This window comes from Brassica oleracea, chromosome C8 (assembly GCF_000695525.1).
Source record: "Brassica oleracea var. oleracea cultivar TO1000 chromosome C8, BOL, whole genome shotgun sequence".
Lineage (NCBI taxonomy): Eukaryota > Viridiplantae > Streptophyta > Magnoliopsida > Brassicales > Brassicaceae > Brassica > Brassica oleracea.
Window position 1 is genome coordinate 40,457,618 of NC_027755.1, and position 25,117 is coordinate 40,482,734.

Genomic DNA, 25,117 nt, shown 5'->3' on the forward strand with positions numbered 1-25,117 from the left:
GGACTTCTGATGTAAGCTATGAAGAGCAGGATGATCCTGATGGTGGATTGGAACGCAGAAGCTTATCAGGTGACTCATAGTGAGATTCACTTTACAATCTGTCTGCAGGTTTCTTCCTGTTCCATTCGTTGATACCATCTGATCAAACTTCTTATCATGACTCTTTGCTCAGTCACACCTTTGATCAAACTTCATGTCATGTATAATTTTCTTTCATCTTATAAATAAAATCATTCAACTTAAAAAAAAAAAAAATTTAAGAACCTCGATGAGGTTCTCCCATTGGAGGAGAAAAAATTTAATTAGATTAACAAGGGTTCTTAAGTTTTCAAATCACAAAATTAACTAATAAATAATTCATTAGAACCCTTAGCGGTTTCTTACTAATGGACATGCTCTTAGATTCTAGAGTAGATGCAGAGTAGATGAAAGTGAAATAGATAGGTTTAGAGTTGAGATTAACGAGCGAAAGCCAGCTTCCGTTTCTGAGCTTCTGATGGCAATTTGACGTCAGTGGCTAAACCGAGAGCCTGGAAGAACGAAATGAGGTACCAAGTTAAGTCTACCTGATACCATTCCAGTCCATACCTAGCCGAGGTTTCAAAGGCATGGTGGTTGTTGTGCCAGCTTTCTCCCATTGTGAATGGTCCCAGCCACCTACACCATTCCACAAGTACTACTCAATATCATTTTCGGTTAAGGTGTTATGGATTGATTATGTCTCTAAAAAAACTACTAGAGATAATATATACCAAATGTTACGAGATGTGTCCTTGGTGTTCCAGGCTCGTAGTGAGCCCCAAATATGGCAAGCCGAGTTTACGATCCCAGTCCCATGATAAGTGATTGTTCCTCCAACACCCTGTTGCAAATTATTTTCACTAGATAAATGAGAATTTTCCTGTTCGTTTATATATGTTTTAACATTAATACAATAGAACTTTCTTACCACGCCGCAAGTTAGGTAAGGTAGGCCACCCCACAAATAGACGAGGGTCCAAAACGTCATGATGTGGAGACCAATTGTGTTTCGTAGAAACCTATAGAACCATTGCTGTTTCAAGTCCATCACGTTGTCACGTCCTCCGATCCACACTGTTTACATTAATTTGCATGGTTGCAACATGTACGTACGTTAGCCATTATTTTATCATAAAAAATCTTGGTTTGTTAGAGACGTTGCTGGTCCGAGGTCTCGTGGCTACTAAAGCACACTATAAAAATATGCCCTCTAATAACAACAATTTTTTTTGAAAAAAACTATAAAAACCAAACTAAACAAAAAGCCAAAATTGTTTTCATAATGCTGCAATTTCAACAGAAAACGTAATAGATTAATCTACTTTACTGTTAAAATTATCACTACAAGAAAACACGGATTTACCGACTGTTTTTCCCGACCACAATTGCAGTCGCTAAATTTACGGACTGATTAGCGACTGACTTGCGACCAAAAAATAATCAGTAGCTAAAGAGTCGTTAAGTAAGGACTACGGAGTAACGTCGCACTTTAGTTGTAAATTAGCGACTAAAGTGTAACTAATATGTAGTCGGTAAATTACAGTCGGCAATTGGTCGCTAATTTAGCGACTGATTACCGACTGAATATGTGGGTGGAAAAACAATCGCTTTTCAGTCTTTAAAAATCGGTATAAAACACGTGAATGTCGTTTTGGAGGTATGTATACCAAATATATACGATTGAATATATCAGTCGCAAAATCAGTCGGAAATTAGTCTAAAATTAGTCAGAAATCAGTCGGAAAATGTTACCCGAAACATAGATCTCATACCCTAAACCCTAAAAATGGTTTTAAACTCCAAATTTTAAATATAAACCTTAAAACTATAAACTTTTCACACTTTAAAGCTAACCATTGATTGTTTTGGATCTAACGGTCTTTGTTTTGGATCTGATAGTCTGAGACTAATCTTTTTTCATTGGTTGATATCAAATGGCAAGGATTGTGTTAGATTCAATAACAACCATTGATTAAAGTTTAATCAAATGGTGGAGATTCAATCTCAACTTTATCGTTTGTTTTGTTCTTCTAGACTTCTACCCACCACAAAGAAACATCTAACTTGTTTTCTTTTTGTTTTGAACGACACACCCACTTGTTCTCTTCATTAAGATAATTGTCAGACGACGAAAAAAAAACTCGTCGTCTTCACTATATTTTGTTCCAGTGTCAGACTTCACTTTGCTCAACCCACGGTGTCTCCTCCCTTGCTCAACCCACGGCGTCTCCTCCCTTCTCAACCCACGGCGTTTAGACAGAGAAGAACCCACCGTGGCTTGATAGAGAAGAACCCACCGTCGCTTGACAGATAAGAACCCACCGGCGCTTGTCAAGAAGAACCCACCGGCGCTTGTCAAGAAGAACCCACAGGCGTTTCACAGAGCGTGACTGGAGATGGAGAAGACAGAGCAGTGTGACCGGAGACGGAGAAGACAGAGGAGGAGGAGGAAAATGGCGGTGGCAAATCTCGAGCTTCTCTCCCTCAGTCTCGGAAACAAAGAAGACAGAGGAAAAGGACGACCGCGGTGGCAAATCCCGAGCTTCTCTCCTCTGCTTCTCCGGTTATGCTCTCCGACGTTGCCGCTGCGTTTCGCCTCTGCTCACCTCGCCGGCTATGATGGAGAAGACAACACGCTGGGCTGAGGAGATTAGGTCTAGTTTTTTTTAATTTAGGTTTTGGTTAGGTGTAGTTATGTAAACCGGTTTAGAAAGATCACTAATTTAAAACCAATTTTAATTTCTAAATAAAAATTTATTCGGTAAAATTTTAATTTTGTAAACTGGTTTAAATTAATAAACTAAAAATCCGATTTTAATTTTAACCAAATATATGCATAAATATTTTTTATTTATATTTTGTAAATATATATATATATATTTGTAAATATATTTATAATAGTAGTCGCAAATCAGTCGCTAAAGTGGTAGCTATTCAGTCGCTAAAATTAACGACTGAATAGCGACCACTTTAGCGACTGATATATTGGTTGTAAATCAGTTGGTAATTACCGACTGATTACCGACTGATAAATTTAGCGACGAGCACTATTACGAAGACATGAATCAGTCGTTAATCAGTCGTAAAACTTGATTTACCGACTGATTTCCTACTAATTTTGCAGTAGGAAAACACTTGTTTTCTTGTAGTGTATGATTCTAAAATATTCTTCTCCATTTAACAGGTTGCTAGAGAATACCATTGGTTTCATATTACATCAATTTCTTTTGTATCAGCTTAGCTGATTTCTTATTTTGTTTACAGTATCACTTTCTACAAATGCATGAAGTTTATAATAGCTTTATCTTATTAAAGTGAAAAACAGAGGAATACATAAACTGATAAATATAGCACAAGACAATGGTCGCTTTAAAATCTGTTTAATTTGTAAAATTATTGAATCTTTTAATTGTCTGAGGGGTTTTATTGGGAGATGAATTTGTGTAGAGTTTGTGAATTTTAAGAGTTGATAGATTTAAAAAAGTTACGTGGATTGTGAAAATTTATATATTTACTTATGAAATTTGATCATAATTTTTTTTAGATTGATATAGATTTTCATGAATTTGTATTACCTCTTTTCTATCATTTTTTATATAACATGATTATTCATTTTTAAATCATATAGCATGATTATTTAATTTTTGTTTTCAAATTAAAAAGAAAATAATACTGATACATACAAAATTAAACAATTTTCTTAAATAGTCATTTTAAAAGATTTTGTCACAAAAAGAGCATTAAAAAAAAAGAAAATGACCCAAAGAAGTTTCATTAAAAATATAAAAGACTATTTTACCCCTTACGGTATATATGTATAAGTAATAAAAAAATAAAAAAATAGAGGTTTTAGTTTTTAGTTGATTTTTATTTATTATTATTATTATTATTATTATTATTATTTTGTTCAATTTGATTTTTATTTTATAATTTGTAAACGAAAAGAACAAAACTCTGATTCCTTTTACTTCTTTTTTTTTTTGTATCTCAACTGATGTGTTTGCACAAACATGGCTTCTAGCAGAATCTTACAGTTATTGCAAAAAAAAAAAAAAGACGTCAAGACTCATACTTGCATCCATGAAGAATATTTAAAAGAAGTAAGATCATGATTAACGGGGATATTTAAGAACCGGTTCTTAACTTTTTTAGTTAAAAGTTAAGAGACTGTTTCTTATATTCCGATAAGAACCTCATCTTAAGAACCCCCCCATTAATCATGTTCTAAAGAACTCAAGCCACTTGACCAAAGAGAGTTAACATCTATATAATAATATTGTTGTCTAAGAGCATCATTAACGGAGGTTCTTAGAATGGGGCTCTTAGCGGAATATAAGAACTCGACTCTTAATTTTTCACTGAAAATGCTAAGAGTCGGGTCTTAAATAAGAGATTTAAGAGCCGACTCTTAACTTTTCCAGTTAAAAGTTAAGAGTCGGGTTCTTATATTCTGCTAAGAACCATGTACTAAGAACCCTGCGTTAATGATGGTCTAAGAGCATGTTTAATGGGAGTTCTTAGGATGGTGTTCTTAGCGGAATATAGGAACTCCCCATTAAACATGCTATTAACATTTATATAACTTTGGCGCCTAAAACCTAGTTTTATGGGCTTTAGTCCAATGCAACCCAGGGTAAAGATATTATAACGTTTTGTTACCTTTTCTCTGATATAACTACTGTCAAATACCCAGAAGACATGGCTGAACCAGAAACCTTCAATGGGGCTATGTGGGTCACGGTCCGAATCTGTGAACTGGTGATGGAACCTATGTGTGCTCACCCAATCTATTGGATGACCCTTAATTTCCAAAAAGACAAATGAAGTAGATGAGTATACAGTTACAAAAAAAAAGATGAGTATACATATGTGTGTCTCATGTTTGTTTTCAGTTTAAATGATATTTACCTGAAGCGCGAAAAGGGCAGAATAAGCAAATGAATATTCAAGCCATTTAGGTAGCTTAAATCTCCGATGAGCCAAGTTTCTATGGTACGAGAACGTAATGGTAAGGGCAGACATAATAGCGAGAATAACACCGAATAGGAGAGCTTCCCATTCGAAGTTAAAAGGAGCCAAGACACACAACAAATGCACTGTTCCAACAGAAGAGGCTTTCATTACATCGATCCATGTCCATTTCCTAAAGATATATGATCTTTTTTCCTTACGCACAGCTTTTCGGCTAGAGCCAGAGCCATCTTCTTTGGTGGTATCATCCATCGCGGACTAATGGGTTTTGTGTTTTGAGATATATGATTTAGCAAATGTTTGATTGTATATCTATATGGGATGATGTTGGTGCATTCAGGCGTAATGTCATGGACTTGAGTAATCACCACAACAAACTTGCACTCTACCTCGCATTTGCCTATTGGCTCCAAATGAGGATTTAGTTAGGAAAGAAATAAAGCCATTTGGTTGGCCAATTTCTTCGTATCCATTATGGTTTTTTTTCTTTCGATAAGTTATCCATTAGTGTTTTTTTCTGGTAGACAAGTTATCCATTAATGTTTAGCGTAGAGATCCTGATAATTTATTGGTTACTCCGAAAATTACGAGCTAAGCATAGTAAGCACATGTACAGCATGGACATTTGTAACTATTATATGAATAGTTTACGAATGCTTTTACGTCATAAAATTACACGCATATTGATACCTCTTGACATTTAGCAAATTGTAAAACATTTGTATCTACAAATGTATCTAGTTTTAAATAGTGAACGTCCATCGTTTAAACTTTAAGCTTGTTTCCTCTATAATTTTTTTGTAGTACCTATTCACTATCTTCGTGTATGATTGATTAGTGCATGTGAATATCTCGTTCATTGTATTGTTTTATGATATCACATATTAACACTTCAAAATTCCTTATACAGCATAATCATCAATTAATACGTTTTAATAGTACCGTGCACACTTTGTTGGTAGTTTTCAGTATATACTTATTTCATATATAGAGCGTTAATGTTTCATTTTCGAAGTTTGTGGATACTAGAGTTGCGGGCTAGAGTTAAGGGCAATAAAAGTTTTGTTTTGAGCTCCTTTTTTGGGTTTATTTGGGGACCGTGGAAATCGATGGTTGATAGATAGAGTACTACATAGTAGGTCTGGCTGCGTCTTAGGTTTGGTCCTAGACGTTTGATTTTCAATTTTATTTAATGAAACCTTGTGTTTTGTCAACTAAAGCTACTCTCACAATTATAGTTTGCAACTTTTATCTTATAGCAGGTTCGTTTCCAATACCACACACGACATGACAGCGAAAAACACCGCATAGCACAATAATATTACAAGTGTTACGTTTACCGAAAACTTTAAGCGTACGTAGACATTAACGTAAACTAACGGAGACGAGAAATCGAGCTAATATCCTCCATTTTCAACGAACCAAAGCCATACGCCGTCGTTGACTCTCTGAAGGGAGCTTAACGTCAGTAGCCAAACCGATAATCTCGAGGAAGCGGACGATGTACCAAGATATGTCGATTTGCCACCATTCCAAGCCTTGTCTCGCGGATGACTCGAACGCGTGGTGATTGTTGTGCCAGCTCTCTCCAAATGAGAATACAGACAGCCACCTATTTACCATTTTCTACCACTTTATTATTTTCTTCAAAAAAAAATATCATTATATATTGCCAATTTAAAAAAATGCGTATACATGCACCCCACTCCCCAAATTTACATGCATGCATAGACCTTCCCCCATTTATTTATTTGTGAAAAAGGGTTTTTATTCGTTCTGTACATCTTAGCGAGACAGGGACCAAAACAAGTTTGCATCAGTCTGAAAGTCCGGGAAAATCTATGCATAGGACTTTTGTCTTCGACTGGTTGTGTTACAAATAGTATTAGCTTCCAAATAATAATTTATTCACTTTATTATCATTAATCAGCTTAAATATGTTTCAACTGTAAAATATATTTAGTTCATAGTCTAAGAAAATAATTGTTAATAATATATCTTTGTTAAGTTTAAAATTCAAATATGAACCACAGATTAAAAGTTGTTTGCGTTCAAATATGATATTGGCCAAAATGAGTTTCTATTTCAGACGATTTGTACTCATCTGCATATCAGACTTACAATTGTATTGTTTTTCCTAGTTGGTCAATCTAGTTTAAATTGAACGTTTTCTTGGAGAATGTGAAATTTAATATCTTGACCAACCTTATCAAACAGAAGTGGTTGGTTGAGGCATCTTTCATTTAACTAGCTAAAATATAAATTATCTATGGTCAATAGAAATCCCAATATATTTTATAAATTGAAATTAGCGACTGAAGAATTTGTGTATACATAATGAAATGACACTAGTATATGCACTCATTATGAATCATTGTTTATCAAAGATTTGTAATACGTACCAAACGTTACGAGAAGTGTCATTGGTCTTCCAGGTTCGGCTTCCCCAAATATGGCAAAGAGAGTTGATGCAGCAAGTTACATGATGCTCCATTGCTACCCCAATACCCTATACACCCATTATTACAATTTTTTTTATATCATTTTTAGTATTAATAGACAAATGCATTAGTCATATATATAGTCGTTTACACGTAACACGCTTTTTGGCAAATATTCAAAAATAAAATGGAAAAGTAAAATAAAACAAGAGAGTAGAATATTACCATTCCCCAAGTAAGAAAAGATAAACCACCACAGTAATAGAGGAGGAAACCAAATGCTAAAATGTGGTACATGACCGTTCTTTGAAGAAATTTATAATACCACTGCCTCTTTAAGTCTTCCACATTTGTCCTTCTCCCACACTGTGCCATTATAATATGATATTAAACTTTGATCAAACAAAAAAAATATGATATTAAACTTTGATTGTGATCTAAGTAAACTAATCTTGTTACTTAGCACCCCCAATAGTTAATTACCTTCTCTACAAGATAACCAGTATCAAATAGCCATAGGAGATGGCTGAACCAGAACCCTTCCTTTGGACTATGTGGGTCCCTATCCGAGTCTGTGAACTGGTGATGGTATCGATGTGTGCTCACCCAATCAATCGGATCTCCCTGTTACAAACAAAATAAATATTCATTGTTTATGACAGAACTAAATAGCTACCCAAAGTAGTTAAACTAGCATAGGCAATATTAAATAAGCGGTAACTGGTTCTTAATTTTATAAATATTATGAATAAATGGAACTAAAAAATAGAATGCAAGTGAATAGAATAAGAGAAATTATGGAATAAAAGATGGAATTCTATTCTATATCATTCCTTTTGATTCATGAACTTTATAATCATGTGTTTTATGACTACATTCCATTTATTATATATTCCACAAAAAATCATTGTAATGAGATTTGTTTTTATTCCATCCAAATGGTTAAAAAAATTTGAAATCTACGTGAATTAGTCATTCTATACAATTTTATTCTAAAAACAAATTTGTAGTCTGATAAATGTTAAATCCAAAAATTTAGTTGTTGCGTATTCTTCTTTTTTTATGAGTCCACACAAGATCAGACCTACGATTTGTAGCATTCTGTGGATTTTTTTGACAAAACTGATAAATATTAGTTTTGTTAAAGATTGATGGTTGCATCCAATGATCCATATATATGTAGTAACTCAACCGGTCAAACTAATTAAGAAATTAGGTAGCTTCTATTGCACTCGTGTTGTGTATGGAATTTAGGAACTACGAAAACACATGTGAGGTACAAAAGTGTTGCAGATTGAGTGTCAAACAGAAAGACTAATAATTAATTTGGACTAGTATCTCAGATTTGTAACCATAATTATATAGATAAAATTTTGAGACTATTTTGCAACTCCTATGGGAATAGTTGCTAAAATTAGGTACACTTGTCACATTTAAATTACTTTGCAACTAATCAGTAACTAAACTTTTGCAACAACAAACGTAGTTTCACTTTAAGTTGTAATATATTGCTAATGTTTTGCAACCATCCTATTTAATTGCAAATATACCTCATATGTGTCACAATAAAATAACAGAATTATAACCAATAAATTTGGTCATACATTTGCGACTAATATATGATGTTTTTATTCTAGTTACAAAACAATTGCAAAAACATTAACATGAGTCATATATATTTGCAACTACCAGTTGTAGTTGCAGAATAAGTCACTAATTTGATGTTTTCTTGTAGTGACAGTAGGGTTCAAATGCATGTTGTTAATAAAACAAATAAAAGATTGTTAAAATAAAAATGTGAAAAAATAGAAAATAAAGAGAGCGAACCTGAATGGCAAGGAGGCCACAATAAGCAAACAAATACTCGAGCCATTTAGGGACTTTGAAGCTCCGGTGAGCCAAGTTACGGTGGTAAGAGACGGTAATACCGAGCCCACCCACCGTATAGACAACGAGTGCAACCCGTAAAGCTGGCCAAGTGAAATTGAAAGGAGCTAAGAGACAGAGGAAATGCACAAAGAAAGAAGCAAAAGCTTTCACAATGTCCAATCTCCTCCACTTTCTTTCCCAAATTGCCCTCTTTTTCCTCCCCATCTCAGCCTTGTCCTCTACGTTTTTCCGATGATTTTCCTCCTCCGATGACATTGACATTTTGAAGTAATTTTTTTTAGTGAAAGTCGATGAAACAAAAAGACTCTTGGATCTGAAGTTTGCACAAAGAGTGCTATGATGGTTTTTTTGTGTGTAAGGTTGTGAATGAGTATCGTTATTATTTATAGTAACTTGGAGGGGAAGGAGGAATTAAATAGATTGGACTCACTTACTAACGGACGCCGTAATTTATTCTCTAATGCATGCACAGACACGTGCCTAGGTTTCCGGGGGATTAAGGAGTGATTCAAATTTGTGGGGCACGAGGCTTTGGCATTCGCCTTGTGCATGCTCCCTTTTTCATATTATCTGTAAATTGTTGGCTTGTTACAGTTGGGAAGTAGTCGTTAATACTAGCTACATTAACTTGCTGTGTTTATATAAAGTTAAAAATATCTTTTTACAATCCTTAGATAGATGCATGTAACTATGTAAGCATAAAGATGTCACTAAACTCGTATTGATATTGTAGTGATCGTGATTTATATGCATATATGGCTCTCTCTCTGCTTGCCTCCTCCTAAAATCACAGAGACAAGCTGAGATATGTCGTTCTAGGTTATGTCTGTGAAAACTGATGTAATGGCATTCATATGTGTGTGTGAGAGAGAGAGAGAGAGATACAAACTTAAGAAAGAGTCTGTGAACTTTGTATTCTTTAATTTATTGTTCAAAACTGACTACCTAAATAGGTTTATTTCTTCTCTAGAGCCACTTTTCCATCGTATATGTATATTGTTGCAGTTGGGACGTTAGTCGTCGCAACAGTTCCATTAACTTGTTAATATTATTGCTATTGGAAGCTAGAGATGATGCATGGAAGCATAAAGCTGACACGGAGCTCGATATCGACTGTTTAGTGTATATTATATACATTACATGTACTATGCTCTTTCTTAAATAAAACAAAGAATGTATTTAAGTACCAACAAAAAATGATGAACTATTTTAGTATTTCTTATAACTGTATGGATGCTGGTTCAATGCATGTATGCATAGAACCTGGGAGATGAAGACTATTATCTGAGTAGATTCAGAAGTGGTGTTTGTAACATGCTGTTCTAAATCTTTTGTGTATTATTTTGGAAAAAAAATTATATGTTTATTGTTGTCCAAATGTATTTTTCCAACAAGAATCACATAATGGGTCAAAGCACACATGCTGTCAAATAGAGTGCAAATCAAGATCATGTACAAAAACTTACAAGCTTGTCACAGAAATTCTTATATACGATATAAATTTTAACGGACATCGATCATCCAACTGTCCAAGAGTATAAAATAAATCTAACTTGATACGAGTGCCTATACTGGGTGAATTGTGAATTCTCAGGTCTCGAAACTGTTTAGGAAGGAATTATATGTGTATGCATTTTTCTTTTAGTCCGCTCTCAATTACTACTATGCCCATGTGTGTGTCTAAGCATATACTCGTATGAACGAAATAAGATATATTTCATTTCCAAAACCATGACATACCCATTCCTTTATTAAAAAGACATACCCATACCTTCTAAGTTTGAACATGGTAGCAACAGCGGAATTCATTAATGTATTCATTGTTATCCATCTAAACAGAATTTCAGATACCAAAAGCTTAAAAAATAAACGGATATATCCAAATCTATTATTGATCTACAAAAAAAGAGTTCCTTGTATTTGTCCATTATATATATATATACATCAGCATCTATTAAATTTATGTTACTATATATATATATGCATCTCGATAAAATTAGGAGTAGACAAACAAAAAAGGTATGAAAAATGACTTTGTTGGTCCATGTGAACGTTTATACACAGAATGTAGCCATTATCCATTCTATTCATTTTGAGTGCAAGATTTTCGTGACACCCATACGTACCATAACTTCGTACTCTCAACATCGTAACAACGAAAACATTAATCACACGATCTTTGCGGGATGAAAAATATAGCAGTACCATGTGAATTAAATGTCTATTTTTATATACAAGATCAAATTTTGTATTTAGGAAGATCAAATTTCATACACACAAGCATACTGGCTTACATTGTGTATCTCAGCTGGTTTTTACATGAAAGTTCTTTAACTCCTAAGCATCGTCATATAGTGGCCAATTATTTTATATGTAACGTTAAGGCGGTTCCATGAAATGTTAATTAAATCAAAAATTAGCAATATTTTCGAAACCATGTATACGACTGAAACGAAACACTTTGACTGATCAGCTTTAATACCCACATTTGTGTTCATTTGGTATACTTGTGCATTATGGTCATTTTGGGATATCAATTTTTGTTTATTTTGGACAAATCTTTGGGTTCAAAATTTCTGTGAAGAATGTTATAAGGCAAACAAATCTAGAGTTCACCAAGTTAGATACAAAATAAAATAAATAAAACAAGAGTTAACTAAAGATAAATCAAAACCACAACTGCACATAGGATGTATAAACTACGGGCGGCATAACTATTGTAGTAGATGAACGATTTCAAGAGTACCAACAGGCCACAATGCCATAGTTTCAGCATCATAACTACAAAAGACATTAATTAGACTTGGGGCCAAAAAGTCAATGACGCACCTGCAAACACCACAAATGGGCATACCCATTGTTTTTTTCTTTAACTAGTCTTCACCAGAAGTTGAAGTTATGTAAATGATTTGACCAAAAAAAAAAAAAAAGTTATGTAAATGTTATTTTTATTTAATTCGTTTTAAACCTAGACGTCTTATAGGTCATGACAAAAACGAGTAAATGAATTGAATCACAGATCTCAATGAAGAAAATGTGAAACTTCCTCAGTTTCAGAGATTTTAATGATACAATACAGGTCGGTGTCCAATCCGATTATATCTGTTTTGCTATCATTTAAGGCCATGCCTCGCCATTGATTCGGGCCTGTTCTGTTACTATGTTTACTGGACTATAAATTTTCTAAATGATAAATACGCAAAAGCATACAATATTTTATCATCATGACACAATAATGAACCGGAGTATGAATAAATTTTGGGAAAACCTGATGTCTGAACACGTCTGGGTTGTAAATAAGACCTCCGAACTCTGAAGTAAAATTGTTTTAACAATATTCGTTTTGAACACGTACGAGATAGTTGAGCCAAATAACTATTTTTGGCCTTAACAAGAAGAATGTTTCTGTATAACATTTTGTATATACTTGTCTTGCCAGCTCAGTGGTCGTCAAATATGGTTTGCATGGACTCAGTTATGTGTACATTAAGGCTTACCATGTGGTATATATAATAATGATATGGAGTTTTAGAGCCAAAGAATCTACACAAGGCATTCGTATTTTAGGATTAGATCTGAATTGAAGTATGGCTCAGATTAACTCCAAAATGTCATTTTTTTTTAGATTACGTGGAGTCGAATAATATTCCACTTTGTGAATAGTATCCAAATTTGGAAAGATACCGAAAGGGGTAACGTGAGCCACAGAACAAGAGTGGGATCCACGTGACCTAGCTGTATTCATTCACCACCACTTGTATATTGTTTCACATCTCTCCATCTAAAAAAAAAACACTTTCTCTTCACCTAAGTTTCTGCTAAGCTACTCTCAGATTCAAGTATTCTTGATTCAAAACCCATAAATCAAGAACTGTAGTTTGTGAAAAGATAAGATGAAGATACAGTGTGATGTGTGTGAGAATGCTCCGGCGACGGTTATCTGTTGCGCCGACGAAGCAGCTCTTTGTCCTAAATGCGACGTCGAGATTCACGCCGCTAACAAACTCGCTAGCAAGCACCAACGCCTCCATCTCGATTCTCTCCCCACCAAGTTCCCTCGTTGCGATATCTGCCAAGTAAGTTTAAGATATTATTTTATTACAACCTTTTAGATATTACAGCAACTGAAGAAGATGTGTATATGCTCATTATGTTTGTTTGTGACTTGTAGGAGAAGGCAGCTTTTATTTTCTGTGTTGAGGATAGAGCTCTGCTTTGTAAGGACTGTGATGAATCCATCCACTTAGCTAATTCTAGATCTGCGAATCACCAGAGGCTTTTAGCTACTGGGATCAAAGTGGCTCTTAGCTCAAGTAGCTGCAGCAAAGAAACGGAGAAGGATCATTCTGAGGAGATTCCAGCTAAAACCCTAAGCCAGAAGCAGCCTTCTTCTTCTGCTACTACTCCTCTTCCGTGGGCTGTTGATGATTTATTTCACTTCTCTGAGTTCACCGATAAGGTAGAGACTGAGATTGTAATTTTGATCCTCGTTACTTTGTTTTGTAGCTAATTTTTTTATTGAGTTTGTTATTCAGCAGAAAGGACAGCTTGATCTTGGGGAGTTTGAGTGGTTTTCAGACATGGGTTTCTTCGGTGATCAGGCTCTTCCTGCAGCTGAAGTTCCAGAGCTTTCTGTTTCGCATATGGGTCAGGTTCATTCATACAGACCGATGAAGTCAAACGTTTCATACAAGAAGCCTAGGTTGGAGATCAGAGCTGATGATGATGATGATGATGATGAAGAGCATTTCATTGTCCCTGATCTAGGTTAAAAGCTATATGTAATGTAAGCTATGTGTAGACTTATCTATAGTATCGTCAAAGTTGAGTAAGCTATGTTGAAAGGTTACTACAGTTTTTTGTTTTTGTCTGTCCGAATCTCTGTGAGATGTTTGTGTTTGAGTTTGTTCATATACCTATTGGTATTTGCCATTGTACTACAAACTTGAATCTAGACTTGAATAAAAGGAGACTTCCCCAGATACTATCTAATCTATGTATCCTATACTCAAAACATCTTATACTCTTTCATAACCCAAGAAAGCAGAGAGCTTCAGAGTCTGAAGGAAGAGCTGGAATGGCTCCCTTCTTGGTCGTTGTGATTGCTCCACAAACGTTCGAGAACCTCAACACTTTTCTCAATCTCTCTTCATCCTAATTCAACAACAAACAAAAAAAGATATCAGTAAAAATCACACTTGTTCAAATGAGAGTAACACAACAGATCATTGAGAGGTCTAGGGCTATGTTTAACCTCGAGTACAGACTGATCATCAACAATCTGGCTTAGAAATGCGCCGATGAATGAATCTCCAGCTCCAGTAGATCCATGAAAATCCTACAATTTTTTTTTTTATTTTTTTTGTAAGTGTATAAGAGTCTCAATGTAGCTTTCTTGATTAACAAGCAATCAAGTTGCCTAAGTGTAGTAATGACATCCCTTTTCGCCGAGTGTAACAAGCAAGAGCTTCAAATTGGGATGCCACAGAGACATGGCTGACTCATCATCGATGGTTTTGTGTGAATCCCGTAATCTTCGAGACCCAAAACCACAACATTTAATATTAGCAAACACTCTAAACTAAAAATGTCTAACACAATTGTTTGAACTCTCTGGTTTCTTTATAGTTTTCACACAGAAGCACTAATAAAACTTCTTGGTCGATTTATTTTTAAAATTATTCTCTATGTAACATCATCTAAGATCTTCTAATGATAGTCGCATACTACACATACATAAACTAACAAAAGGAAGAGGAGAAAACAAGAAGAAGAAGAAGAAGAAAAAAGCAGAAGCAGTCTTGTTCTTCATTTGAGTTCTTTGGCAATCTCTCGATCCGACTCAGGCAAAACAGTTTCATCCGTTAAGACGGAGTGGCCAGCATTTACGTTCTGGTTTTGTTTCGGTGGTGCTTGTTCCTGGTTCATCATCGTCTCCATGTCATGCATTCTTGTACGGACAACACTCGCCACCAATACTGCAACCAAGTCCAGAAAAAAAAAAAAAGATCATCTATTTATCTATCCATAGCTTAACAAGGATTAGATGTATTAAGAATGAGAGAGAAAGAGTGTCATACTAGCAGCAGTGCCAATAGTCCAAACCCAGAGGATCTTCAAGCCAGGACTCTTCTTTTCTCTTCCCATTTTGCCCTTTACAGCAGCACTGCATCACACATTCATTCCAAAATTAAAATTAAAGAAAAAAAAAAACAAATTTTGAAACCAAAGCCCTAAATCTCACAATACAAAGAGATTGTAAGTAACCGTCGATTGAAATTTACAAAATTTTCAAAACTGATTGCTTTTTACAAAATTTACAAAACTTTCAAAACTTTCAAAATTTACACTACGATTGAAATTTACAAAATTTTCAAAAACTGAGTGATGAAAGGAGAGAGGAAACCGATACCTTTTTACGTATTCAAAGATCCAGAGAGCTTGAAAGCGACGAACTTTTCAGGAGGAAGAGTGAATCGTAGTGGTTGGCAACATATCTGGTCTAATTGCTTATAACCGGATGATTTAAACCGATGTAATATCTTAAACCAAATTAAACCACATTATTATTTGAATTTTCGGTATGGGCCGAAGTATCATCTCTAACAGAGTGATATGGCGAATTTCATACCTAGCCTTATATGTAAAAGCCCATATGGCCATATCGTCAACAATGGGCTTTCAAATTTAATCGTACAGAAATATATATATAAGTTTACTAATTATTTTATTTCGAAAACATTAATCTTTAATTTATTTCTCATTTAGCAATTATATTTTTTATCATAGATTCATAATATTTGTTCAAACAAAAAAAATATTCCAATTAATATTTAAACCTTACAAAAATTCAGAAGAATTAACAATTTAGTTTTATATAACACCTCATCTTCTACTATATAGTAATTGTATGTTGAGAGATTTACAAGAATCAATTTAGTTATTTATTTATGTAAATAAAATGTATTAATATAAATTTTATAGTGAATTTTGATTGAGATAAATATTTAAAGAAGGATGGTGATCTGTTGAGAAGAAATTTTGGTCTTCCACAAATCTTGCAAACAAACTTTGAAGGCACAAAATCACCATATATTCAATGTGAGCATCTACTTCTAAATGACAACAAACAAATTCAATCTCCATCTATATTTTTTTATCAAATTAAGAAACTACTATAAAAATGAAAAAAATAATAATCCATTTTTACCTCGACAAGAGCATATATGATAAGAATACATGTATCTTCTTCTTTCTATATATATGATTATCTACATGTATAATAATTTTATTTTTCTTTTGTTGTCGTTTATCACTTTTGAATGATTTGAATCGATTGAATGACATATATTGCAACAGATCATTTGTCTATCTGTCAACATTATAAACTACAATACTAATAATAAACAATCATGACAACAACAAATAAGCCCCACGTTCTTGTCCGGTCACATGCTTCCACATCTCGATCTCACTCATCAGCTTCTCTTTCGTGAAGCCATCGTTACAATTCTCGTCATGCCAAAAACATGCTCAAAAAACGCTCCTTATCTCGATCATGTAATTAAGTTCTCTTCACTCTGCCGGAGAAAATGATTTATATAAATACAATGTAAACATCATATTTCTATTTTTTTAAAAAAAATAATTAGTTATTCTAATATCTTTTACTTGATGTTAAAATATAATAACATATGAAGATTCAAACAAAATTGTATATTTCTACATAATAACGATTGTATTATGTTTTCATTTGTATATCTAACTTAAAATAAAATTTGTTTTAATAAATTTACTATTATTTATATGAATCGTGTAAAGTAACAAATTTATACTCAATCACAACTTTTTAAAAGTTTATCTTATCGTTATTATCAAAGTGAAAACAGAACAAACATTTAAAATGAAGTAAAACAATTACATTATCATAACACCTAATGGTAGATAAACATATGATTTGTAACAGATGCGCCACCTAAATGTAGTTCATTTGCAATAGATAAACAAAAGAAACAAGGTTCACATATAATATAACATATTGTAGTTTGCTCTAACAAGTGGTCAAAAAAACCTTATGTGTGTATCTTCACAATGTAGTTGCTCTAACGAGTGGTGGATGACATATCTCAAAATTATTTCGTTGTATAGAATAGAGATGCATATTTGTGTATCTCTCTTCGTTACAAACTACAAAAAAGAAAATAATAATAATTAATAATAAAAAGAACCATGACAACAACAAAGAAGCCACACATACTAGTCATACCACTTCCACAGTTTGGTCATATGCTTCCACATATCGACCTCACTCATCAGCTTCTCCTTCGTGGAGCCACCATCACCGTCCTCGTCACACCTAAAAGCTCTCCTTATCTTGATCCTCTCCGTTCTCTTCACTCTCAGGAACATTTCAAAACCCTAATCCTTCTTTTTCCTTCTCACCCTTCTATTCCTTCAGGCGTCGAAACACTCCAGCAACTCCCTCTACAAGCTTTACCTCACATGCTCGAAGCTCTCTCTGGTCTCCACGACCCTCTCGTTGATTTCCTGAACCATCAGCCACCGTCGGACCTTCCCGACGTTATCCTCGGAAGCTCTTTTCTCAGCCCTTGGATTAACAAAGTAGCTGATGCTTTCTCTCTAAAGTCTATTTGTTTCTTACCCATCAATGCTCATGCGATCTCCACCATGTGGGGTCAAGAAGATAGAGGCTTCTTCGACGAGTTCGAGACTGCCACAACAGAAAGCCACGGTCTCGTCGTCAACACTTTCCACGAGCTCGAGCCTGAGCTTGTAGAGAGTGTTACAGCTAGGTTTATGACTCACCACCGCGTTTGGACAGTCGGACCGTTGCTTGCCTTTAAAGCAGGCGTTGACCGCGGTGGAAGCATGTAGCGAGGATAACTCAGTCGTTTACATAGCTTTCGGTAGCCAGATCCGACTCACGGTGGAGCAAACGGCGGCTCTTGCAGCGGCCTTGGAGACAAGCGCTATGCGTTTCATATGGGCGGTGAGGGACGCAGCTAAGAAAGTAAACGCTGGAGATAACTACGGTGATGATGTAGATGTGATTCCGGCAGGGTTTGAGGAGAGAGTTAAGGACAAAGGTCTGGTCATAAGAGGATGGGCCCCACAAACGATGATTCTTGAGCATAGAGCCGTTGGATCGTATCTGACCCATTTGGGTTGGGGTTCGGCTCTAGAAGGAATGGTCGGAGGAGTTGTTATGCTTGCGTGGCCGATGCAAGCAGGCCATTTCTACAATGCGAAGCTGGTCATTGATGATCTAGGAGTTGCAGCGAGAGTTGGAGAGAACAAAGACTCGGTTCCTGACTCGGGAAAACTCGCTAGGGTTTTGGCAGATTCGGTGAAAGATGATTTTCCGGAGAGGGTTAGGTTGATGAAGCTCAGGGAGAAAGGTATGGAGGCCATGCAAGAAGGTGGGAGCTCGTACAACAATTTGGATGAGCTTGTTGCAGAGATGTGCGTGTAATATTATGTATGTTACATGCTTTCAAGAGAAAATATTATGTTACTTTAAAAAGGTTGGTTTACGAAAAATAAGCTAGGGTTATAAAACTCATGCGTGCTGTTGTGTTGTTTTCCAGTTATTTATTTTTAAGAAGTGTTTCCAAATATGTTGTATTATCCAGTTACAAATGAGGTAAGAAATATGTTGTATTATCCAGTTAATTATTTAAAAACTTTTTATTTGACGATCATGTGCGTTTTGTTGGTTTGTGCATTCAATAATATGTACGGTTTGATATCTCAGTTCAATGAAATATATACTTCCGATCCATATTTCAATTTTTTAAAATTAGATTTTTATATTTTAATGCATTATTCAAAGGTAAATTGTAAACTTAAAAAAAAGCAATTGTGTTTATTGAAGTTTTGTTGATTAAAGATTGTAGAAAATAGTTAATTACAACAAATAATACGTTAATATGTATCAAAATTCTAAAAAAAAAAATCTTTTTCGGAACGGATAAAGTATCTTGGAAAGTCTCCATGCCAAGTCTCCATGCCGACAGAGTGAGGTTGGCAATCTCACTACAAGAAAAGACAGCAAAATATTTTGTAAAGTCGTCGCCGGTCATGATCTCCGGTACATTTAATTGATCGGAGTTTGAGTGTCGGAAAGGAAGTTCATCGTCAGTTTGTCGGAAACTTACCGACAATTTTTTTTTAGGATTAGGAAATGGTTGTTGGAAAGAAACGAGGCATTTCCAACGATGCTATTCACAAACAATGTTGTCAAAATGTATTTTGAAGCCGAACGGAGCCTAGTTCAACTAAATCATCACGCCAAAGTCCCGGTTTAGTTGCATAAGCACGACTGTGGCAACGTAAAACTATAAAGTAACTATACGTATTAACATATACATGTATTGGCGGAGCCAGCCACCATTTTTACTGGGGTCATTAAATTTATAGTTAAATATACTTAAATACTATTAAAATATTATATGTATAATTTGATATATATATATATATATAAATATATATAAAACTATATCATATTCATCTAGATATTAACGTTAGTATGGTTAACATAAATAATACACAGTTAATAAAATATAATTAAAAAGGAAAAACATATATGTAAACAGAAAATGGTTAATTATTTTGTGTCGAAGATAGAAGTATTGAGATTTTTCAATTAAAAAAAGGATACAAGGAAAAATACTAATTAGATGGTTATTATATTATTGGGATACGTAAGATACAAACGAAAACAATTTTAAAGTTGGGATACGTATTAACATATACATGCATTGGCGGGAGCCAGCCACCAATTTTACTGGTGTCTTATAAATTTATAGTTGAATATACTTAAATACTATAATACTTAAGAGAAGCACGGTTAATAAAATCTAAAACATAATTAAAAGGAAAAACATATGTGAAAAGAAAATGGTTAATTATTTTGTGTCAAAGATAGAAGTATTGGAATTTCTCAATAAAAAATAAGGATACAAGGAAAAATACTAATTAAATGGGAAAATAAATGTTGTTGATAAAAAAAGGGATAACATAATTTGAAGTCATATGTTTAAATTAATTTTGAGCAAAAATTACAGGGGTCAATGAACTAATTTTAAGACATTTCACTAGTTTTTTGATACAAAATACAACCAAAAGTGTTTTTTCATAGATTCATAGGGGTCCTCTCTATCAAAAAAATAAAAATAATAATCATCCCCCCTGGCCTTCACTCAAAGCTGCCTCCGACCCTGCATGTATATATAGATACGTCTATACCACCTTGGTTGGTTGGAGATTAGAAGCGGTTTTCAAAAATGGAATTGGATTAAAAAACCGAAACAAACCGGATACGATACATTAGGCCCTAGCTAGCCAAAATTAAATGTCATCAAACGCCGGCTCTGCCACCAAGACACCGTGAAGGCCTAGCCTCCGCCGGTATCAACTGTTAATTGACGAAGTTGGCGCTGTATGTAGTGATAAACATGTGTGTTGTGTTTATTTCTTTTGTGCTTTTCATATTAATAAATAGAATTAAAGCAAGAAGAAATAAACATACACACAAAAAAAAAAACATAAGCTCAAAGCGCTAAAACCACCACCTTTCATCATTTGTCTAAACTCCTTGTAATTAACCCTACCATCACCATCAACTTCCACTTGCATTATCATCTTCCTACACTCCTCCAAGGTCTTACCTTGCTTGAGTCCCAAGGAAGACAAGACCGTTTTCAACTCATCCACCGTAATAAACCCATCACCGTTCTGATCGAAAACGTTGAACGCTTCCTTCATATCTTCATCTCCTATCTCATCCTCGTCTTGGATCATTATCGACTTGTAAAGCTCTCCAAACTCTTCAACGTAAGTCAACTCCTTGTCGGAGATGTGAATCCCTAGGCTTCGTAGCGTCTCGCTCAGCTCTTTGTTCGTGATTGAACCGTCACCGTTCTTGTCGAACATTTGGAACACTCGTTTGAGCTCCGTTGGATCCATTTCTTCTTTAATGTTGTAAGGTTGCGTGTGGAAGAAGAAATGAGAATAGTGTGGGCTCCGACTAGGGCAGACGATTCAGAACTCTGGGGGAAGTTAAAGAACTCAAAGAGATGCAACGAGATACGTTATAGTTGGCAAAAGTAGGGAGGGACACGAAGAGGGAAGATTTGTCTTTTGGTTGGTGTTATTATTGATTGAGAGAAAATGTTGATGGGTTTAAGATACAACTCTTGTGACTTTCTGGAATTCTATATCATAAATGTTATTTTAACTGGGAATGCAATCAAATCATTACCAAACAAACAAGCAAAGAGGAATACCGGAAAAGTGGAGTCAGCTTTCAAATAATATATAGTCTAAGATCATCCGCAACACCAATCCTTAAAAGAGAGTTTTAAGGAAAAAATAATTAAATAATTAGTAGACCTCACCAAAAGCTAATGATTCAATCTTTAAAATCCCTAAATAAGAGCATCCGCAACCGTGTACCTCCATTAAAATCCTTAAAAAAGGTGCTTTTCTATTTTTCTAACTATTTTTATTTTGGATTTAAAAAAAAAAATCTAACCAATCGCGGGCTGCCACATGTTAGTGGGGCCCGCAAATAGTTAACAGACTCCACCGAATTGAATCCTTAGCGAAGGAATTTAAGAGCAGCTTCATCAGTTAAAACTTCTAAGAGTTTCTAAAACAAAAAAAATAATGTTATTATAATAATTTAGTTACACATTAATTTTTTTAAACCAATTGAAACAATAATATAGTGACATCTATCATTTGATGTTTAGAACCAGTCATTAAATACCCAAATTGAGAACCTTTCTACACTCTCTCACCAATATTAATTACTTTTTCATTTTTCTTTAATGCTAAGAACTTCTTTAAAAGCTCACCAATGGAGCTGGTCTAAGAGCATCAACTTGCACAGAAACATAAAAATCGTGGATCCCATATAGTTTTATAATAATTTTTTTTCAAAGACTCCAACTAAGGATCATTGTTGGACTTGCTCTAATGACTCTTTCTTAGTGAATCTTTGCACTATTTATGGGCCCCCACGACATGTGGCAGTTCGCGATTGATTGGTATTTTTTTTATCTGAAAAAAATAATAATAATAATTAAAAAATCAAACAGTGCAAGAAACAATCCAAAATCGATCCTTATTTCATATGTTTTGTGATCGATTCTTAACCTTTTTGCAAGGTCCACACTCTAAAAAATCCACCAGGACCCCGCGATAAAGATAGTCTAAGGCTCCGAATGGAGAAAGCGGATCAAGCGTTGCGGATCTAGCGGATCAAGCGTTGCGGATCTAGCGGATCTAGTGGATTGGGCAGAACAAGAGTGGATCAAGCGGATCGAGCGGTTCAAGTGTGGATCTAGCGGATCTAGCGGTTCAAAACATATGATTGAATGGCGAAAATGGATAAAAAGTGGTCCAAAATACTGTATTAATTTAAATTAATCTATATAAAATTTATAATATTTATTTTCATAATTAAAAAGTAATATTTTTAAAATACTTTATAAATGAAAATATAAAATTTTATTCAAAATATAATAAAAAAATATTTTAAAGATACAATTTTATATTACTAATTATTTTTCGTAATTCAAATTAGTTATTGTAATAATTTTTTTTATAAATTTAATTAATAAAATCTTATTCAAAATATAATTAAAAATAGTTTAAAAAATATATAACTATTTAAATTTTTAAATTTAATATATATTTTATTTTGGATGATTTTAAAATAATTATAATCGTAGTAAAATAGTATTCTATTACTATAGTAAAACTACTTAATGTTTTCTATAATAATATCAACATAAATAATATAAATCTTAATATTTAATATATACTAGAATTTGAAAATGTATAATTTTAAAACTATAAATAAACTGTAATATTAAATTAAAAATTTACATAATAAATATTGTGTAAATATTAAAAATAAATGGTGTATTTAAATGTAGTACAAATTAGAAGATAAAGAACTATAATATTTTGTTTGTATATGATATAAAAAAATTTATCATAAAAATAGTGAGATAAAATAATAACTTCAAATTAAAACAAGTTTTACAAACAAAAAAGTGTATAAAACACTCATTTTAGCATGTGTATTGTATATCAAGTGGTTCTTCTACTTTTTTTCACAAAAAGACAAATATATTGTACTGCTTGTGGTTCCTCCATCTTTTCTAATTAATATGTAAAATTTTGTGAATGGAGAATTATAAGATGGAGGCTACACATGAGTGTATGATCCACCTTTGCTCCACTCCCCATTCTCAACCTAAAACAGAAGAAGTTCAGCTCTTCCCGTAGAATCATCGTTCCTTTTTTTTTTCTTGACTTTTCTCTTTATCTTTCTTCCTTTTTAATTCTTTTGTATTTTTAATTTTTTAGAGATCATGCAAAAGACTTCCAATGATGATGCTCTAAGAGCAACATTATTACTGAGATAAAGAAAAAGAGAAAGAGAATCCTTTTTTTTCTGGTCGTTGGAGAATAAAAGACAGTCTTTAATTAAAATTTTTTTCCTTTTATTTCTTTCTCGGTTCCCACCCCTTCTTCTAAGCGATGCTTTAAAGTACTCCCAATAATGGTGTCCTAAAGACTGCCATTTTGTGACGAAAACACATTATATTGTTGTCACAACATATTAGTTAAAGAAAACATATAACCATGTTTAGGAGTGATATATTTAATTAACTCAAGCACGACGTAGACCGTAGGATTCACATTCTCAACTAAATCATCACGCCAAAGTCCCGGTTTAGTTACATAAAGCATGACTGTGGCAACGTAAAACTATGAAGTAACTATACGTATTAACATATACATGTATTGGTGGAGCCAGCCACCATTTTTACTGGGGTCATTAAATTTATAGTTAAATATACTTAAATACTATAAAATATTAAATGTATAATTTGATATATATATATAACTATATCATATTCATCTAGATATTAACGTTAGTATGGTTAACAGAAATAATAAACAGTTAATAAAATATAAAATATAATTAAAAAGGAAAAACATATGTAAAAAGAAAATGGTTAATTATTTTGTGTCGAAGATAAAGTATATTGAAAACCTTTCGTCAAAAAAAAAAGATAGAAGTATTGGGATTTTTCAATTAAAAAAAAGGATACACGGAAAAATACTAATGAGATGGTTATTATATTATTGGGATACGTAAGATACAAACGAGAACAATTTTAAAGTCTGAAGTACTATACGTATTAACATATACATGTATTGGCGGAGCCAGCCACCAATTTTACTGGTGTCATATAAATTTATAGTTGAATATACTTAAATACTATAATACTCAAGAGAAGCACGGTTAATAAAATCTAAAACATAATTAAAAAGGAAAACCATATGTGAAAAGAAAATGATTAATTATTTTGTGTCAAAGATAGAAGTATTGGGATTTTTCAATAAAAAAATAAGGATACAAGGAAAAATACTATTTAAATGGGAAAATAAACGTTGTTGATAAAAAATTTTTGAAGTCATCCGTTAAATTAATTTTGGGCAAAAATTACAGGGGTCAATGAACTAATTTTAAGACATTTCACTAGTTTTTTGATACAAAATACAACCAAAATTGTTTTTTCATAGATATTCATAGGGGGTCCTCTTTATCAAAATAAATAAAAAATTCACAGGGGTCCCCCCTGGCCCCTCCCTCAAAGCTGCCTCCGACCCTGCATGTATATATAGATACGTCTATACCACCCTGGTTGGTTGGAGATTAGAAGCGGTTTACAAAATGGAATTGGATT

The 25,117-nt window shown here is 33.7% G+C and overlaps 7 protein-coding genes across 9 annotated transcripts; 2 read left to right on the forward strand and 5 right to left on the reverse strand.

Moving 5' to 3' along the window:
* Positions 1-403: 403 nt before the first annotated feature.
* Positions 404-5,244, reverse strand: LOC106310248 (delta-9 desaturase-like 1 protein). Of its 2 annotated transcripts, none has more exons than XM_013747487.1 (5): positions 4,930-5,244; positions 4,671-4,821; positions 950-1,083; positions 753-862; positions 404-657 (listed from the first exon to the last, which is right to left on the reverse strand). In XM_013747487.1, the coding sequence occupies exons 1-5, from the start codon at positions 5,242-5,244 to the stop codon at positions 459-461; spliced, it is 909 nt and encodes a 302-aa protein (XP_013602941.1). In that variant the 3' UTR covers positions 404-458. The 2 variants fall into 2 exon arrangements, with proteins under 2 accessions (XP_013602941.1, XP_013602940.1); XM_013747486.1 differs by having other exon boundaries at positions 950-1,095.
* A 1,004-nt stretch (positions 5,245-6,248) lies between these two features.
* On the reverse strand, positions 6,249-9,692 carry LOC106309855 (delta-9 acyl-lipid desaturase 1-like). Its single transcript, XM_013746998.1, has 5 exons — positions 9,261-9,692; positions 7,917-8,057; positions 7,659-7,799; positions 7,395-7,501; positions 6,249-6,604 (listed from the first exon to the last, which is right to left on the reverse strand). Exons 1-5 carry the CDS (start codon positions 9,582-9,584, stop codon positions 6,406-6,408), a joined length of 912 nt encoding a protein of 303 aa, XP_013602452.1. The 5' UTR covers positions 9,585-9,692; the 3' UTR covers positions 6,249-6,405.
* Positions 9,693-13,079: 3,387 nt separating this feature from the next.
* On the forward strand, positions 13,080-14,305 carry LOC106307983 (B-box zinc finger protein 24-like). Of its 2 annotated transcripts, none has more exons than XM_013745089.1 (3): positions 13,080-13,399; positions 13,495-13,782; positions 13,859-14,305. In XM_013745089.1, the coding sequence occupies exons 1-3, from the start codon at positions 13,217-13,219 to the stop codon at positions 14,093-14,095; spliced, it is 708 nt and encodes a 235-aa protein (XP_013600543.1). In that variant the 5' UTR covers positions 13,080-13,216; the 3' UTR covers positions 14,096-14,305. The 2 variants fall into 2 exon arrangements, with proteins under 2 accessions (XP_013600543.1, XP_013600544.1); XM_013745090.1 differs by having other exon boundaries at positions 13,084-13,399; positions 13,862-14,305.
* A 46-nt stretch (positions 14,306-14,351) lies between these two features.
* Positions 14,352-14,817, reverse strand: LOC106309398 (putative fructokinase-8). The gene is made up of 3 exons (XM_013746424.1): positions 14,782-14,817; positions 14,578-14,661; positions 14,352-14,477 (listed from the first exon to the last, which is right to left on the reverse strand). Exons 1-3 carry the CDS (start codon positions 14,815-14,817, stop codon positions 14,352-14,354), a joined length of 246 nt encoding a protein of 81 aa, XP_013601878.1.
* Positions 14,818-14,968: 151 nt separating this feature from the next.
* On the reverse strand, positions 14,969-15,841 carry LOC106310724. Its single transcript, XM_013747944.1, has 3 exons — positions 15,736-15,841; positions 15,404-15,489; positions 14,969-15,301 (listed from the first exon to the last, which is right to left on the reverse strand). The coding sequence occupies exons 2-3, from the start codon at positions 15,468-15,470 to the stop codon at positions 15,132-15,134; spliced, it is 237 nt and encodes a 78-aa protein (XP_013603398.1). The 5' UTR covers positions 15,471-15,489; positions 15,736-15,841; the 3' UTR covers positions 14,969-15,131.
* Positions 15,842-17,552: 1,711 nt separating this feature from the next.
* On the forward strand, positions 17,553-18,816 carry LOC106309399 (UDP-glycosyltransferase 89C1). The gene is given in 2 exon segments (XM_013746425.1): positions 17,553-18,208; positions 18,210-18,816. Coding segments are annotated over 2 exon segments (1,263 nt in total).
* Positions 18,817-20,849: 2,033 nt separating this feature from the next.
* On the reverse strand, positions 20,850-21,311 carry LOC106309401 (calmodulin-like protein 7). The gene has a single exon (XM_013746426.1). It carries the CDS (start codon positions 21,309-21,311, stop codon positions 20,850-20,852), a length of 462 nt encoding a protein of 153 aa, XP_013601880.1.
* Positions 21,312-25,117: the final 3,806 nt, after the last annotated feature.

Excerpts from the sequence above, each read along its gene's own strand:
- LOC106310248 (XM_013747486.1), bottom strand. The coding sequence starts at position 5,244 with ATGGATGATACCACCAAAGAAGATGGCTCTGGCTCTAGCCGAAAAGCT. Across the intron at positions 1,096-4,670 it reads CAGAGAAAAGGTAACAAAAC|TGTGGATCGGAGGACGTGAC; the intron begins GTTATAATATCT and ends TAATGTAAACAG. Across the intron at positions 863-949 it reads CTTACCTAACTTGCGGCGTG|GGTGTTGGAGGAACAATCAC; the intron begins GTAAGAAAGTTC and ends AATTTGCAACAG.
- LOC106309855 (XM_013746998.1), bottom strand. The coding sequence starts at position 9,584 with ATGTCAATGTCATCGGAGGAGGAAAATCATCGGAAAAACGTAGAGGAC. Across the intron at positions 7,502-7,658 it reads CTTTTCTTACTTGGGGAATG|GGTATTGGGGTAGCAATGGA; the intron begins GTAATATTCTAC and ends ATGGGTGTATAG. Across the intron at positions 6,605-7,394 it reads GACACTTCTCGTAACGTTTG|GTGGCTGTCTGTATTCTCAT; the intron begins GTACGTATTACA and ends AATGGTAAATAG.
- LOC106307983 (XM_013745089.1), top strand. The coding sequence starts at position 13,217 with ATGAAGATACAGTGTGATGTGTGTGAGAATGCTCCGGCGACGGTTATC. Across the intron at positions 13,400-13,494 it reads CTCGTTGCGATATCTGCCAA|GAGAAGGCAGCTTTTATTTT; the intron begins GTAAGTTTAAGA and ends TGTGACTTGTAG. Across the intron at positions 13,783-13,858 it reads TCTCTGAGTTCACCGATAAG|CAGAAAGGACAGCTTGATCT; the intron begins GTAGAGACTGAG and ends TTTGTTATTCAG.
- LOC106309398 (XM_013746424.1), bottom strand. The coding sequence starts at position 14,817 with ATGTCTCTGTGGCATCCCAATTTGAAGCTCTTGCTT. Across the intron at positions 14,662-14,781 it reads CCAATTTGAAGCTCTTGCTT|GATTTTCATGGATCTACTGG; the intron begins GTTACACTCGGC and ends AAAAAATTGTAG. Across the intron at positions 14,478-14,577 it reads ATGATCAGTCTGTACTCGAG|GATGAAGAGAGATTGAGAAA; the intron begins GTTAAACATAGC and ends TTGTTGAATTAG.
- LOC106310724 (XM_013747944.1), bottom strand. The coding sequence starts at position 15,470 with ATGGGAAGAGAAAAGAAGAGTCCTGGCTTGAAGATCCTCTGGGTTTGG. Across the intron at positions 15,302-15,403 it reads GACTATTGGCACTGCTGCTA|TATTGGTGGCGAGTGTTGTC; the intron begins GTATGACACTCT and ends ACTTGGTTGCAG.
- LOC106309401 (XM_013746426.1), bottom strand. The coding sequence starts at position 21,311 with ATGGATCCAACGGAGCTCAAACGAGTGTTCCAAATGTTCGACAAGAAC.